Source organism: Pristiophorus japonicus, chromosome 3, assembly GCF_044704955.1.
Source record: "Pristiophorus japonicus isolate sPriJap1 chromosome 3, sPriJap1.hap1, whole genome shotgun sequence".
Lineage (NCBI taxonomy): Eukaryota > Metazoa > Chordata > Chondrichthyes > Pristiophoridae > Pristiophorus > Pristiophorus japonicus.
In genome coordinates, this window is record NC_091979.1 from 289,476,769 (window position 1) to 289,490,968 (window position 14,200).

A 14,200-nucleotide genomic window follows, 5' to 3' on the forward strand; every position below is an offset into this window, starting at 1 on the left:
TCTTCGGTCAATTCTCTAAGAAGTCTTGTTCTGTCATTTTTAATTGTTTTTGTGTAATAAACTAACAGTTGGGTTTAAGCCTAAACTTTGAATTACGTGGAGTCCTTCCTGTAATACCCGAGGTCTATGAATCAAAGTAGAGTGGAAAACAAACACCTTACAACATCCATAATTCCCACAGGACTCACATTTATAGACTCCCATATCAGAGGTGACCTGTCTTCACCACCTCCACTTCACAAAATAGGCTATCATGGCAGCTCCTGAACAATGACCTGCACATATCTGGAACAGGGATGACTTATCCCATAGAAGTGAAGATCAGTCTGGATACATCTAACATATCAGGCAGTCTGCTGTGCACACATGTCATCATTATATCATCATCATAGGTAGTCCCTCGAAATTGAGGAAGGCTTGCTTCCACTCTAAAAGTGAGTTCTCAGGTGACTGTACAGTCCAATACAGGAATTACAGGTGCAACAGACAGTCATTGTGTTATGTATTTAAAGCTGTGTAACCTGCATGACACCTGAGGGATCCCAGCATCCCTTGGGAGCACAGTATATAAACAGGCCACCCATGAGGTACCTACACTCTGGAATCTTATTAAAGGAGATAAGGTCACACTTGCTCATTACACGCAGTACTCAGTCTCACCCTTTATTATGAGCATAATAATTTGTGACGAGATAACGAACAACCGCGCAAAAATGCAAAGAACAATCGGCATCCTGGACAAGTTCTCAGAAGGGGATGATTGGGAGGCCTTCGTGGACAGACTCGACCAATACTTCATGGCCAACGCGCTGGAAGGAGACGAGAATGCTACCAAATGAAGGGCGATCCTCCTAACTGTCTGGGGGCAACAACCTATGGCCTCATGACGAATCTTCTGGCTCAAGCAAAATCAACAGAGAAATCTTACGAAGCTTTGTGTACGCTGGTCCGGGAGCACCTAAATCCTAAGGAAAGCATTTTGATGGCGAGCTATCGGTTCTACACGTGTCAACGATCGGAGGACCAGGAAGTGGCGAGCTACGTCGCCGAACTAAGGCGCCTCGCAGGACATTGTGAGTTTGAGGGATTCCTAGAACAAATGCTCAGAGACTTTTTTGTACTGGGCATTGGCCATGAGACAATCCTTCGCAAACTGTTGACTGTAGAAACTCTGAATCTAAGTAAAGCCGTAACGATAGCCCAGGTATTTATGTCCACCAGCGACAACACCAAGCAGATTTTGCAGAATAAAGAAGTTTCGGCCAGTACTGTGCATAAAGTAACGTCGGTTTTGGGCAGAAATGTACATGGCAGAACGTACACGCCGGTTGCTGTGGCCTGATCTCAACTGACCCAGAGTCCACCAGCAACTGTTAATGCGAGGCAGTTAACACCCTGTTGGCGCTGCGGAGGTGATCATCGGCCCCATCAATGCCGCTTTAAGCACTATGCGTGCAATGGTTGCAGAACAATGGGACACCTCCAACGAATGTGCAAGCGAGCTACAAACCCTGCAAACCACTACGGTGCAGAGGAAGATCGATCTACAAGGATCAGGCTGAATTGAAGACTCATACTGAGGAGGCAGAAGTGTACGGGGTACACATGTTCACGACGAAATGTCCACCAATAATGTTGAAAGTTGAACTGAACAGCATTCCAGTATCTATGGAGCTAGACACGGGGGCAAGTCAGTCCATAATGAGTAAAAAGGCCTTCGATAGGCTGTGGGGAAATAAGGCACACAGGCCCAAGCTCAGCCCCATTCACAACAAACTAAGGACTTACACCAAGGAACTAATCCCTGTAATTGGCAGTGCAGAAGTCAAAGTCTCCTACGATGGAGCAGTACACGAACTCCCGCTGTGGATTGTACCAGGGGATGGCCCCACGTTGTTTGGCAGAAGCTGGCTGGGAAAAATCCGTTGGAACTGGGATGACATCCGAGCGCTTTCATCTGTCGACGATGCATCATGTTTACTCAGGTTCTGAGCAAGTTCCCATCGTTGTTCGAGCCAGGCATTGGAAGCTTTTCGGGGGCGAAGATGCAGATCCATTTGGTTCCCGGTACGCGACCCATCCGTCACAAGGCTCGGGCGGTACCGTACATGATGTGTGAAAAAGTGGAAATTGAGCTGGACAGGCTGCAACGTGAAGGCATCATCGCACCGGTAGAATTCAACAACTGGGCCAGTCCGATTGTCCCGGTACTCAAGGAGGACGGCACGGTTAGAATTTGTGGGGACTATAAAGTAACGATTAACCGTTTTTCGCTGCAGGACCAGTACCCGCTACCCAAGGCAGACGACCTATTTGCGACCCTGGCTGGAGGGAAGACGTTCACCAAGCAGGACCTAACCTCGGCCTACATGACGCAGGAGCTGGAGGAGTCTTCAAAAGGCCTCACCTGCATCATCATGCACAAAGGTATGTTTATCTACAACCGGCGCCCGTTCAGGATCCGGTCAGCTGCGGCGATCTTCTAGCAGAACATGGAGAGCCTACTAAAGTCGGTTCCTTGTACAATGGTCTTCCAAGACGACATATTGGTTACAGGTCAGGACACCATGGAGGACTTGAAGAATCTGGAGGAGGTTCTTAGTCGGTTGGATCGCGTGGGGCTCAGGTTGAAACGCTTGAAGTGTGTTTTCCTGGCACAGGACGTCAAATTCTTGGGAAGGAGAATCGCAGTAGACGGCATCAGACCCATCGACGCCAGACGGAGGCCATCAAGAACATGCCGCGACCACAGAACTGACGGAGCTGCAGTCGTTCCTGGGACTCCTTAACTATTTCATTAATTTCCTACCTGGGTTAAGCACCCTACTAGAACCTCTACATGCGCTACTGCGCAAGGGAGACAACTGGAATTCACAAGAGGCTGCCTTTAAGAAAGCCAGGAATCTGTTGTGTTCTAACAAACTGCTTATCTTGTATAACCCTTGTAAATGATTAGTGCTAGCTTGCGATGTGTCGTCATACGGGGTCGGATGTGTGTTACAACAGGCTAATGAATCGGGGATTTTGCAATCGGTCGCCTATGCGTCCAGGAGTTTGTCCAAAGTTGAAAGGGCCTACAGCATGGTTGAAAAAGAAGCTCTGGCGTGCATTTTCGGGGTAAAAATAATGCACCAGTACTTATTTGGCCTCAAGTTTGAGCTTGAAACTGACCACAAGCTGCTCATATCGCTGTTCTCTGAGAGCAAAGGGATTAATACCAATGCTTCTGCCGCATCCAAAGATGGGCGCTCACGCTGTCAGCATACAACTATGTAATCTGCCACACCGGGCACAGAGAACTGCGCAGATGCTCTCAGTCGGCTGCCGTTGCCCACCACCGGGGTGGAAATGGCACAGCCAGCGGACTGGAGGCATTTGAGAACGAGAAGTCCCCCTTTATGGCCCGCCAGATCAGGACCTGGACCAGCCAGGATCCTTTACTGTCCTTGGTAAGAAACTGCGTCCTCCATGGGAGCTGGTCAGATGTCTCAGTGCAATGCAGGAGGCGATTAAGCCGTTCCACAGACGCAAAGACGAGTTGTCCCTGCAGGCAGACTGTCTATTGTGGGGCAATCACTTGGTCTTGCTCAAGAAAGGCAGAGACACATTCATATGTGAACTACACAGCACCCACTCAGGCATCGTAATGATGAAAGCCATAGCCAGATCCCATGTGTGGTGGCCCAGCATCGACTCAGATTTAGAGTCATGCGTGCGCCAGTGCAACACTTGCTCTCAGCTGAGCAATGCACCCAGACAGGCACCGCTAAGTTTGTGGTCGTGGCCCTCCTAACCGTGGTCGAGGATCCATGTAGACCATGTGGGCCCATTTCTAGGCAAAATGTTTTTGGTCGTCGTGGATGCTTATTCAAAATGGATTGAATATGCAATAATGTCTGTAAGCACGTCCACGGCCACCATTGAAAGCCTACGAGCCATGTTTGCCACGCACGGCTTGCCTGATGTCCTTGTCAGCGACAATGGGCTGTACTTAACCAGTGCTGAATTCAAGCAATTCATTACCCGCAACGGGATCAAACATGTCACATCTGCCCCGTTCAAGCCTGCATCCAACGGCCAGGCAGAACGGGCACTTCAGACTATCAAGCAAAGCTTGAAACGTGTGTCGGAAGGCTCCCTGCAGACCCGGTTGTTTCGAGTGCTGCTCAGCTACCGCACCAAACCCCACTCACTCACCCGGGTTCCCCCAGTCGAGCTGCTCAAGAAAAGGGTGCTAAAAACAAGGCTCACTCTTATCCACCCTGATCTCCATGATCACGTGGAGGGCAAGCGGCATCAACAAAGTGTGTACCATGACCACGCAAACTTGTCACGCGATATTGAGATCAATGATCCTGTGTTTGTGCTCAATTATGGACATGGCCCCAAATGGCTTGTTGGCACGATCACAGCCAAAGAGGGGGAGTAGGGTGTTTCAGGTCAAATTGGCCAATGGACAAATGCACAGAAAACATTTGGACCAAATCAAATTGCGGTTCACCAACAGCTACGAACAACCTGAAGAGGACACCACCAATTTTGACCCTCCAACACACACACAAGTGGCAACTGACATCATGGTTGACCATGAAACCGAACTCATCATCCCCAGCAGCCTGGCAAGGCCGGCTGCCCAACAGCCCAGTGAAGAACTGACCAACTCACCCACACCAGCATTTGTACTGAGACGATCGACAAGGGAGTATAAAGCTTCAGATTGTCTTGGCTTGTAAAGAAGTGTCCTGTTGATTTCACGGGGGAGTGATGATATGTATTTAATCATGTTTAACCTGAATGACACCTGACCACCAGAGAGCCCACCTGTTGGAGTCCCAAGGGATCCCAGCATTCCTTGGGAGCACAGTATATAAGCAGGCCACCCACGAGGTACCTGCACTCTGGAATCTTATTAAAGGAGTTAAGGTCACACTTGCTCAATACGCACAGTACTCAGTCTCACTCTTTATTATGAGCGTAATACATTGAAGGAAAGGGTGGGTGGGGAGTCTGGTTTGCCTCACGCTCCTTCCACTGCCTGCACTTGTTTTCTACATACACTCAGCGGAGACTCGAGGTGCTTAGCACCCTCCCGGATGCTCTTCCTCCACTTCGGGTGGTCTTTGGCCAGGGATTCCCAGGTGTTGGTGGGGATGTTGCACTTTATCAAGGAGGCTTTGAGGGTGTCCTTGAAACATTTCCTCTGCCCACCTGGGTATCGCTTGCCGCTTAGGAGTTCCAAGTAGAGCGCTTACTTTGGGAGTCTTGAGCCTAAAATCTGGCACCAAGCTTATGGTCTACAGGGCTGTAGTGATACCCACCCTCCTGTATGGCTCAGAGACGTGGACCATATAAGTAGACACCTCAAATCGCTGGAGAAATACCACCAACGATGTCTCCGCAAGATCCTGTAAATCCTCCGGGAGGATAGCCGCACTAACATCAGTGTTCTCGATCAGGCCAACATCCCCAGCATCGCTGCACTGACCACACTCGACCAGCTCTGTTGGGCGGGCCACACTGTCCGCACACATGTACTAAACAAGTGACAAGCCAAATTTAAAATAGCATCACTTTCCCTGTGGAAAGGAGAAATCAGCTGGGCAAGGTGTAGCATTTTTACTAGGTGTCAGGGTTCCCCCAAGTGCAAAGTGTTGCAGAAAGCACACTTAGAATTAGTGCTGTGCACATCAATAATATGGCCAACTTCTGAATCCATAGCTGGTGACTCCACGAAGAAACCCCCTAACTGCAAAGAAGTATCTCAGACTGGAAGTCTAAGGGCTAGAAATTCAGTAATTACCGCCACCGTCCATATATCAGCGGTATTCCGGCAGGAAACACTGATCGTGTTTTTAGTACAACCGGAATACCGCTAAGAACCAAAGCCGCTAGTTTCGGGAAAATTTGGCCAGTGTGGTGGTAGCAGTTAAGTATCCGGCGGCGGCATTTTTTTTGGCGTGAAAGGCTGGCGTCCATGAAAATGGGCCTTCTGCGCATGTACAAATTTTTTTTTTTCTCGGAGATTAGTTTTTCCCGTGATTTGGAGTCAGGGGTCACCCGCACATGCGCAGAAGAGGGAGGGAGAGAGAAAAAGAGAGGAGCTATTACAGAAAGGTCGTTGTGCAGCACATTGAGAAATACTTTAATAATCGATTTAGAAACATCTGTTTTGTACCATCCCCATTTATTTTGAACATTCCACAACAATTGTATAATTTTTGCATATTTTTGCATAATTTTCCGGCCATATAGTAGATAGAGAAGGAGAGGGTGAGGTGGAAAGAGAGGTAGGGGGAAGAAGGAGGACACAAAGATTCTCGTTGGACGCCCAAGAGGTTCTGGTCCACGAGGTGGAATGTAGATGGGGTCAATTGACCCGGGGTGGGCGTGGGAAATGCACCCCAGCAGTATACCAGCGAATTTGGACTGAGATCTCAGAACCGGTGTCCTCAGTCGTGGAGGTCCATTGGAAAGTAAACCAGTGCCGTAAGCAATGTAACAGCATTGTTTCGGCTGCGAGAGTAAATAATAACTTTAATCATTCACTGACATTACTTAAAATGTAAATCTGCCACATTTTAATGTAGGTAAGCTTGGTGTCATGCATAATTTGCCATCAACGATGTTATTGCGATAGTTTTCTGTATTATATATGATCATCATGCACCACTTGAATCTAAATGGTACATTAATGGGACATTGAAGAAAGAATTGGGGATGACTAATTGGGGATGTTTATCTGTCTGTTCCATAATAATAGCTGGGCAATTAGGTTATACATTGCTATTGTCACCTTTGCAGAAGAAGATATCCAGCATCGTGCTGAGCGGTGGCGCACGGGTGAAGGCCCACCAAACTTCATTGAGTTGTCCGACCTGGAGGAACACGCCACGGCCCTGGATGGAGCACATAATCGCTCAGCTACCCATGGTGGTGCTGATCCGGTGACAGTGGAGGGTAAGTCCTGCATAATCCCCAGGCTGTGCTGCGGTCATGTAATTTAATGTTATGTTAATATAATGTCAAAATAATGTAATGTAATGCTGGGACCATGAAAAGGGAATTAAGGGTTACGGGGAGAGGGCGGGTAAGTGGAGCTGAGTCCACGGCCAGATCAGCCATGATCTTATTGAATGGTGGAGTAGGCTCGAGGGGCTAGATGGCCTACTCCTGTTCCTAATTCTTATGTTCTTATGTCATGTAGTTTCTGTCCATTCGGTTTAGGTTAATTTCATGTATTGTCTCTCAGCGACATATAATGCAGTAGTGGTGGTCCTCTAGAGAAGCCTGCGCAACGCGAGCATACTCATGTCACCTTGATGCCTCCCCTGCTGCTAACCACTCATATTGGCCCTGAGATTCCGACCTCCCTGGGTCCGTACTGAATGTGTACGGACCTGGGAAGGCATCGTAAAAGCCGGATTTCGACTCTCAATGTGCATGCGCTGAAAACCGGCTTTTCCAATCTGTCAAGCTTCTGGCTTGACAGAGCCAATGCATCTCGGGGAGAAGGACATTCCCATGGCAGAGATTGGGCTATTTGCCCATCTCTTGCCCAGCGAATGTGCTTAAAACTCTCGCGCCTGGTAAAAGCAGGCACATAGTCTACTTTTACCAGCGTAAGTGTTTTAAAACATATCAAAAACATAAATATGTATTTTTAAATTTTATTTTTATATGTTAAAAACTGTGCCCACTCAGGTAATTTTATTTTAAACCATAATTAAAACGTTTTAAAAAATCGGCAAATATTTTTATTTCAAAAACATTTCTATTGACTTTAATTTCAATAATGTATTTATGTGAGGTGGGGTTTTTTTATGTAGTGTTTGGGGGGTGTTTCTCATTCATAGTAATAGGAGTTTCGGACTTACGAAACTCCTATTACTATGAATGAGAAAATACTTTACCGTGATTGGGTGTCCAGGCCCACGTGACTCCTACGGACGTCCCAACGTGAACACGCTCCGTTGAGCAAGAAGAGGAGGCCTCGAGTCTGGAATCTCTGGTGTGCGTTTGACCAAAAGGTAAGTGCGCATTTTTTCTCCTATTTTTAGTCAAACGCCCACGGGAAGAAGAAACCGGGATTTCAGGCCCAATAAGTTTTCCAGTTGCACAGGAGGAGACGCAAGCTGTCTAGGCATCCGCCTCCGTCTACATACATCAAGTCTGGATTGCTGAAGGTGACTCTACTGAGGAAGAATATGTTCACCCGGGTGACCCTCCTCAACCTGTTGTGGTGGGTGGCGGGGTGGGGGGTGGACATTGTACTACAAGTATAGGAAGTAGTAGAGATGGGGCAGGAGGATACTCAGGGGTCTATTTTACCTGCAGCCTCTTCCTCGTCAGGATCCATTTTTGCTGGGTTTCAATCAGAGGAAGTAGCAGGACCAAGCGGTGTGCAGCAGCGCACCTCGAATGTTCCAGTCCCTGTGCCAAATCCACAGAGGTTGATCGGCAGGTATGCTCCACAACAGGCAGGCATCGACCTGGACATGGTGGGACTGTCTAGGACGAGCATCGACGTGGATCAAGAGCTCCTCCAGGCCATGGGTGGCATAGCCAGGAACATCGCCGTACAAACAGCACGTCAATCGCAGGACATGGCGGAGCTGATTGCGGCGATGCAGCGAACCACCGATTCCATTAATGCCACTGCACTCCAAAGTGTCGTACCACCCATGGCGACAGCACCTGAGCTTTGGGAGGAATTAATTGCTTCCGACTCTGAAGCTGGGTCCTCAACACCCTGAGCTTCTCCAGTATCCCCACGCAGGGTGCTACCATTGTTGCCGCCCCTCCCCCCTCCCCCTCTCTGCTGCACAATGCTGTGGTCCCAACCCAAGTAGGAGCAGGGGTAGGGGATAACAGGAAAAACTAATTGGGGGTAAGATGGAGGGGGGAAATGGCGGTGGGAATGGTGGTCGCAGGTAGAATTGGTGCCAGGTGGGTGGGGGTCGTGGGGGTTGTATTTTTCACTGTTCGATTTAAATCAAAAATTGCTGCTTGTTGGTGGGTGTTGGGGGTGTTTGTTGTTGTTGTTAACGTTTGGTTTTTGTTGCTATATTTCAAAGAAAAATTTTATTTTCCACATTTTATTTTAAAAGATTTATTATTTCATTTTAACTTGTATAAACTTCGTCCAAATTTCAAATTTTATAATAAATATTATTCAACTTCTTGTGCAGTGTCTCACTCACTTTTGGAAAATTAGGGGTAACAATCATTATAAGGATTGCATACAATGGCCAGGGAAGGTTGAAACTTAACTCTCAACTTTCAAGTAAAGCCTTCATTTAGGAGTTTTGCAGTTGCGAGAGCACCACGAGGCTTCCCCTGTGGTGTTGTGCGGGGGAGGGGGTGGTGGCATGGGTTCATCGCCAGGCTTCTCACTCTTCTCGACGTCCTCGTCCTCTTCCTCCTCCCCTCTCTCCTGAGGTGGTCCTGCAGTCCCCTGTGGCAATTCCTGTTCCTTCATGATGGCTAAGTTGTGCAACATGCAACACACCACAATGAACTCAGCAACCTGCTCAGGGTGGTATTGCAGGCTGCCTCCAGAGTGGTCCAGGGATTGAAAGCACTGCTTTAGCACTCCAATTGACTTTTCAACAATACTGTGTGTGGCTATATGGCTGTTATTGTAGCGATGCTCAGCATCTGTCTGAGGCTTCCGGAGGGAGGTCATGAGCCAGGTGGTGAGGCCGTGTCCTTTGTCCCCCAGCATCCAGCAGTGACCTTGTGGCTGACTCTTAAACAGGTCAGAGACAGTGCTCTCACGCAAAATGTACGCTTCATGGATGCTCCCTGGAAAATTGTCATTTACTGCCATGATGCGTTGCGTGTGGTTGACGATGAGCTGCATGTTCAGGGAGTGGAATCCCTTTTGGTTTCGGTACACCTCTGGCTCCTCTAAAGGTGCTCGCAGGGCAATGTGCGTACCCTGGATCTTGGGGAAGTTAGCAATTCTTGAAAAACCCTAAGTCCTTCCTGGTCATTGGGAAGTATATAAAGTCCATCCTGCGTGCGTAAAGCGTTTCAGTTACCTGGCGAATGCAGCGATGTGTGGCATGCTGAGAGATACAGCATATGTCACCAGCTGATGCCTGAAAGGAACCGGATGCATAGAAGGCAAGTATCGGAGTCACGTTCACCTCGACGGGCAGTGCGGTCTTGTTTGTGCTGGTAGGCTGCAGGCCTGCCTTTTTGAGCTGGCATATCTCATTGATGACCTTTTTCAGAAGCGCAGCCTTCTAACACACTGTGTATCGGACAGATGCAGGTATGAGCGCTTCTCCCTGTAAATTAATTGGGGGTAAGGCCGTCTCCTCCTGAGAACTGTGTGACCTCTTTGATTGGGCACATAATTCTCTTCAATAAACCTTCTTCCAGTTCTATTCTGCAGCATGTAAGTAGTCAGCAATATTGGCACAGAAATTACAGACCACATTCCTTTTAAAGTCCTAAAATGTCCTCAAGCATCCTCAAATGTCCTCAAATAACCACAAATGTCCTTTAAATTGACCACAATGTGCTCAGACACGCTCCAAAATATTCAAACACACAAAATCTACTCAAAAATAATTTTTAAGCTCTCACCAACTTCAAACAGCTTTTCCTCAAGATCCTCCGATTTAAAAAAATGGCGTCCCCTACTGCTGGGTTAAGGTCAGGTAAGACATGGGTTTTCTGGGCGGTATTTTAGTCCGGCAGTAAAAATGGGCGATTTGCTGAATTTACCGCCGGTGGTATTTTTGGGTGGTATTTGGGTGGTGCATGAGAAACGACTTCAAAATCAATTTAAAAAAATGGGTGGGCAGTATCGTTTACCGCCGGCGGTAATTGACTGACGAATTTACCGCTGGCGACATTTGGGCGGTAAACTGTTTCCCAGCAGTAAATGGGCAGTAAATAGGCAGAAAGGTGCTGAAATTCCAGTATTTGTGGAAAAAATGTGTGTAAAATGTCAATGCTTGTGCAAAATGCTCGTATTTCTACGTAATGGTACCTCACAGAGTGTGCGGTAGTTCAAAACTTAAGTTCACTTGATTGAGCCCCCATGAAACATGTTAAAATGTGAGGAGCACAGTTGTCTTTCTCCTAATACCAACAAATGTCTTCTTCATTTGCAGCCAGGCACCAATGACCTAAGTGACTGTGCAGGGCCATGCAGTTTCAACCTGCGCTTTTACTGGAAGGTGGCCTTCAGAGCTGCTGCCTTGCCAGATTTGACATTCTCCAAGCTCTGTGGCATGTGTTTTCTTTGCCAGTAGCATATTTAAATCAGGATGGTACTCTAGTGGCAAACTTTACCGCAGGTCATCCTTTGAGCTGCCAGGTCAGTAAAATCCTGTGCAATAAGCCGGCTCAGCTCAATTGTTCCTTCATTTGGAAAATCTGGTCCAAATGAACTCACAGTACCACCCAATTTTTTTCTCGAATAATTTTTTTTCCTTTTTTTAGGCTCATCCACAACCACATTTACAACTATTATAAAAAAGAGACAGCAATTCACTAAAGTCATAAATATAGCATGCTTTCAGAGTCATGTCTCACCATTTCCTTGTTCAAAGTTGTTAGTGTGTCAACTGGGTATTGATTTGAAATTAACTGTTTTTCTTTTGCAGCTTGTGATCGTTGGTCTTTCAGTCGAGCAATCTCTTGGCGACTTCTTAAGAAACAGGATATTCACATTAAGCATTTTGCTACTCAAGATTTCAATTAATTACAAGTAATCATGGTTGATTATTTACCAGGAACACACTGCAGATAGCAAATTTAAAAAAAATCTCGATTATATTAAAAACCTTATGTTTTTAGATGCTTCCTGCAGACAAAGCCTTACATTCTGTCATATTTTGTGACACATTTCTTTATTAATTCTATTTATAATGGAAATCCCCCACATAAAGCCACCATCCTGATATCGCACAATTAAGCCACCGGAAGGCAGTCTATTGCCTTTTCCCCAAAAATCACTCAAAATACTGTCAAAATGTTTTAAATCTAAAAATGTTTAATGCTTCTTTCGCTCAGAGGGACCAACAGTGGTCTAGGACAGGCAAGCAATGCGGACTCTTGAAGAAGGGTAACATTTTTTCTTAAAATGTTATGGTATCGTACCTTCATACAGGAGGTCAAGCGGTTTGAGGGAAGGACAAACTTGGGCTCCCTCCCCCCACCCCCAATGGCAGCCAGGTGCTAGAATTTGGCAGCAGGGAAAGCATGGCACCGAGATGCAAATATCGTGGTCCAGGCGCTCCCTGATTCAAAATAAATCAGTTGCTCTCTCAATGATCACTCAAATTCCAGTTAGGTCACCACTGGAGGGAACCGGAAAGCATGATGCCGGAATAACTGGTGGGATCATGGCCCACGCATTTTCAGGTCCCAGATATCTACCTCCAATTCGTCCATTTTGATATAATTTTGCAATGTATTTTCAGCTCTAAAAACGGTAAGGGATAAGTCATGAATATATAGGCATAGGAAATAAAGACCCTTGTTAACAGGTTCCACAGAATAATACAAAGTTGTGAAATTCAATCCTCAAAGCACCAGGAAAATTCCAGAATACCATTTAATGAAAATTTAATTTAACTTAATCAGTCATTTTAAATCAGTGGCCCTGATTTTATCCCCTACATGTCATAAATAACCCAATTGTTATAAAACAGAAAATCCTCTGATTCACTGTGATTAATTAAACTGGAAATCAACGGAATAATATATTTTCACCTTGTTTATCGAATACAGGTTAGCTTCATCATTTGTAATATAAAGAATATACTAAACCAAAATTTATTGCACACAGTACAAAGCTAATAGTTTTACTGCTCCCCTCACTATACAATCATAAGATGAATACGTTATTCTGCATTAATGCACTTTCTTTGCAGTAATGTCAAATCTTAACTTTTTAAAATCTAATGGATAGCATTAGATTTACCTTATCATTTACATTAAAAATTCCAAGACTAACATTTTAAATATATATTGTAATAATCATATCATTACTCTTTGCGAATACTCACTTGAAATAATCTGTAAATTGCACACTGCTGGAAATGCAGCGCACCCATCATGCTTCGACTGTTTTTACCGGCGCAGTTGATGTGGTGGCTTCTTGAATGAATTCCGCTCTTTGGCGCTTTTTTTCAGCAGACCAGAAGTCGGTCATAATGGGGACAGATAATGGCGGCTGTGAAGTTTGCGCACTAGAGGGGCAGGTGGAGTGTCTGCCACTGTCAGTCATCATTGTAATGCTGACGTCATCATGGTGCCATGTCATCACGTCTCTCCACTTCACTTCAAGGGGAGATCGGTGCGATTCTTTAAGTTTCGTCCACTGGGCCACCAGGAAGGATTTCAGCTGGCTGGCACCCAAGAGGGAACATCGGTGGTGCTCGCTCTGATGACACACTTGGGATGGATCTGCAGTAGCAGAGCAGTAGTGGGGGAGAGTGGGTCACCGCTGGGATACCACAGGAGCAGAATTTTCAAAATGGCAGCCATTCTACAAAAAAATCGGCGGCCATTGCACTCCGCAGCATGGCCGCCGATTTCTGGCAGTAACAGGCCTGAATGGGAAGGGGCAATTTCGGCCCCACACAGTTTCCAATGGATGTTTATATCTTGCATGAATCAAAGGCTGTCAAAAACTAGAGGTGCCAGTTTTGAAATTAACAAGGGCACAGTCACAACTAAAGATGAAACTTATTATCCTAAAATGGGTATAAATTGGGCAAAACCAACTGGAAATCAGGGTAAAGGTCATAATGATATTCTACTCATTTAGTGCTCCATGCAAGTATCTGCCGACATTTCTTTTGGTGCTGCCAGTTTAAGTGGCTGCGTGGGAAAAATTCGACCGCTCAGCACCTCCTGATAGTGCCTGGGGGGGAGCCCTAACAGGGTGCTAAGGGATTAATGACTGGGCAACAGCGAATTCAGCGATGCCCATGCATTTGAGCACCGGTTTAGCGCTAGTCTTACTGCTTGAGCTTCTAGTGCCTCGCAGATCGTGACATCATAAAGTGCGCAGTGCACCTCTACCGCCCCGGATATGATTGCCTCCTGTTGTATCACTAGGCATGAACAACGGCAGGAAGAGGAACGTTGGGGCCGAAATTCACCCCCGCTGGAAACGGGGTACACTTACCGTGTGTCAGCTGTTTTCACCGCCACGGTGGATGCGGTAGCC

General features: G+C 46.5%; 1 protein-coding gene across 2 annotated transcripts in view; it reads right to left on the reverse strand.

Moving 5' to 3' along the window:
- The window catches only part of LOC139260323 (cilia- and flagella-associated protein 46), a 681,403-nt gene that overhangs the window by 335,107 nt on the left and 332,096 nt on the right, over positions 1-14,200 (reverse strand). For both annotated transcript variants that reach the window (XR_011592768.1, XM_070876797.1), the window contains exon 34: positions 11,554-11,668. Coding sequence is in view for 1 of the 2 variants with exons in the window: in XM_070876797.1 (XP_070732898.1) it covers positions 11,554-11,668 (115 nt within the window). In the remaining variant the exon portion in view is untranslated. The remainder of the gene's footprint in view (positions 1-11,553; positions 11,669-14,200) is intronic.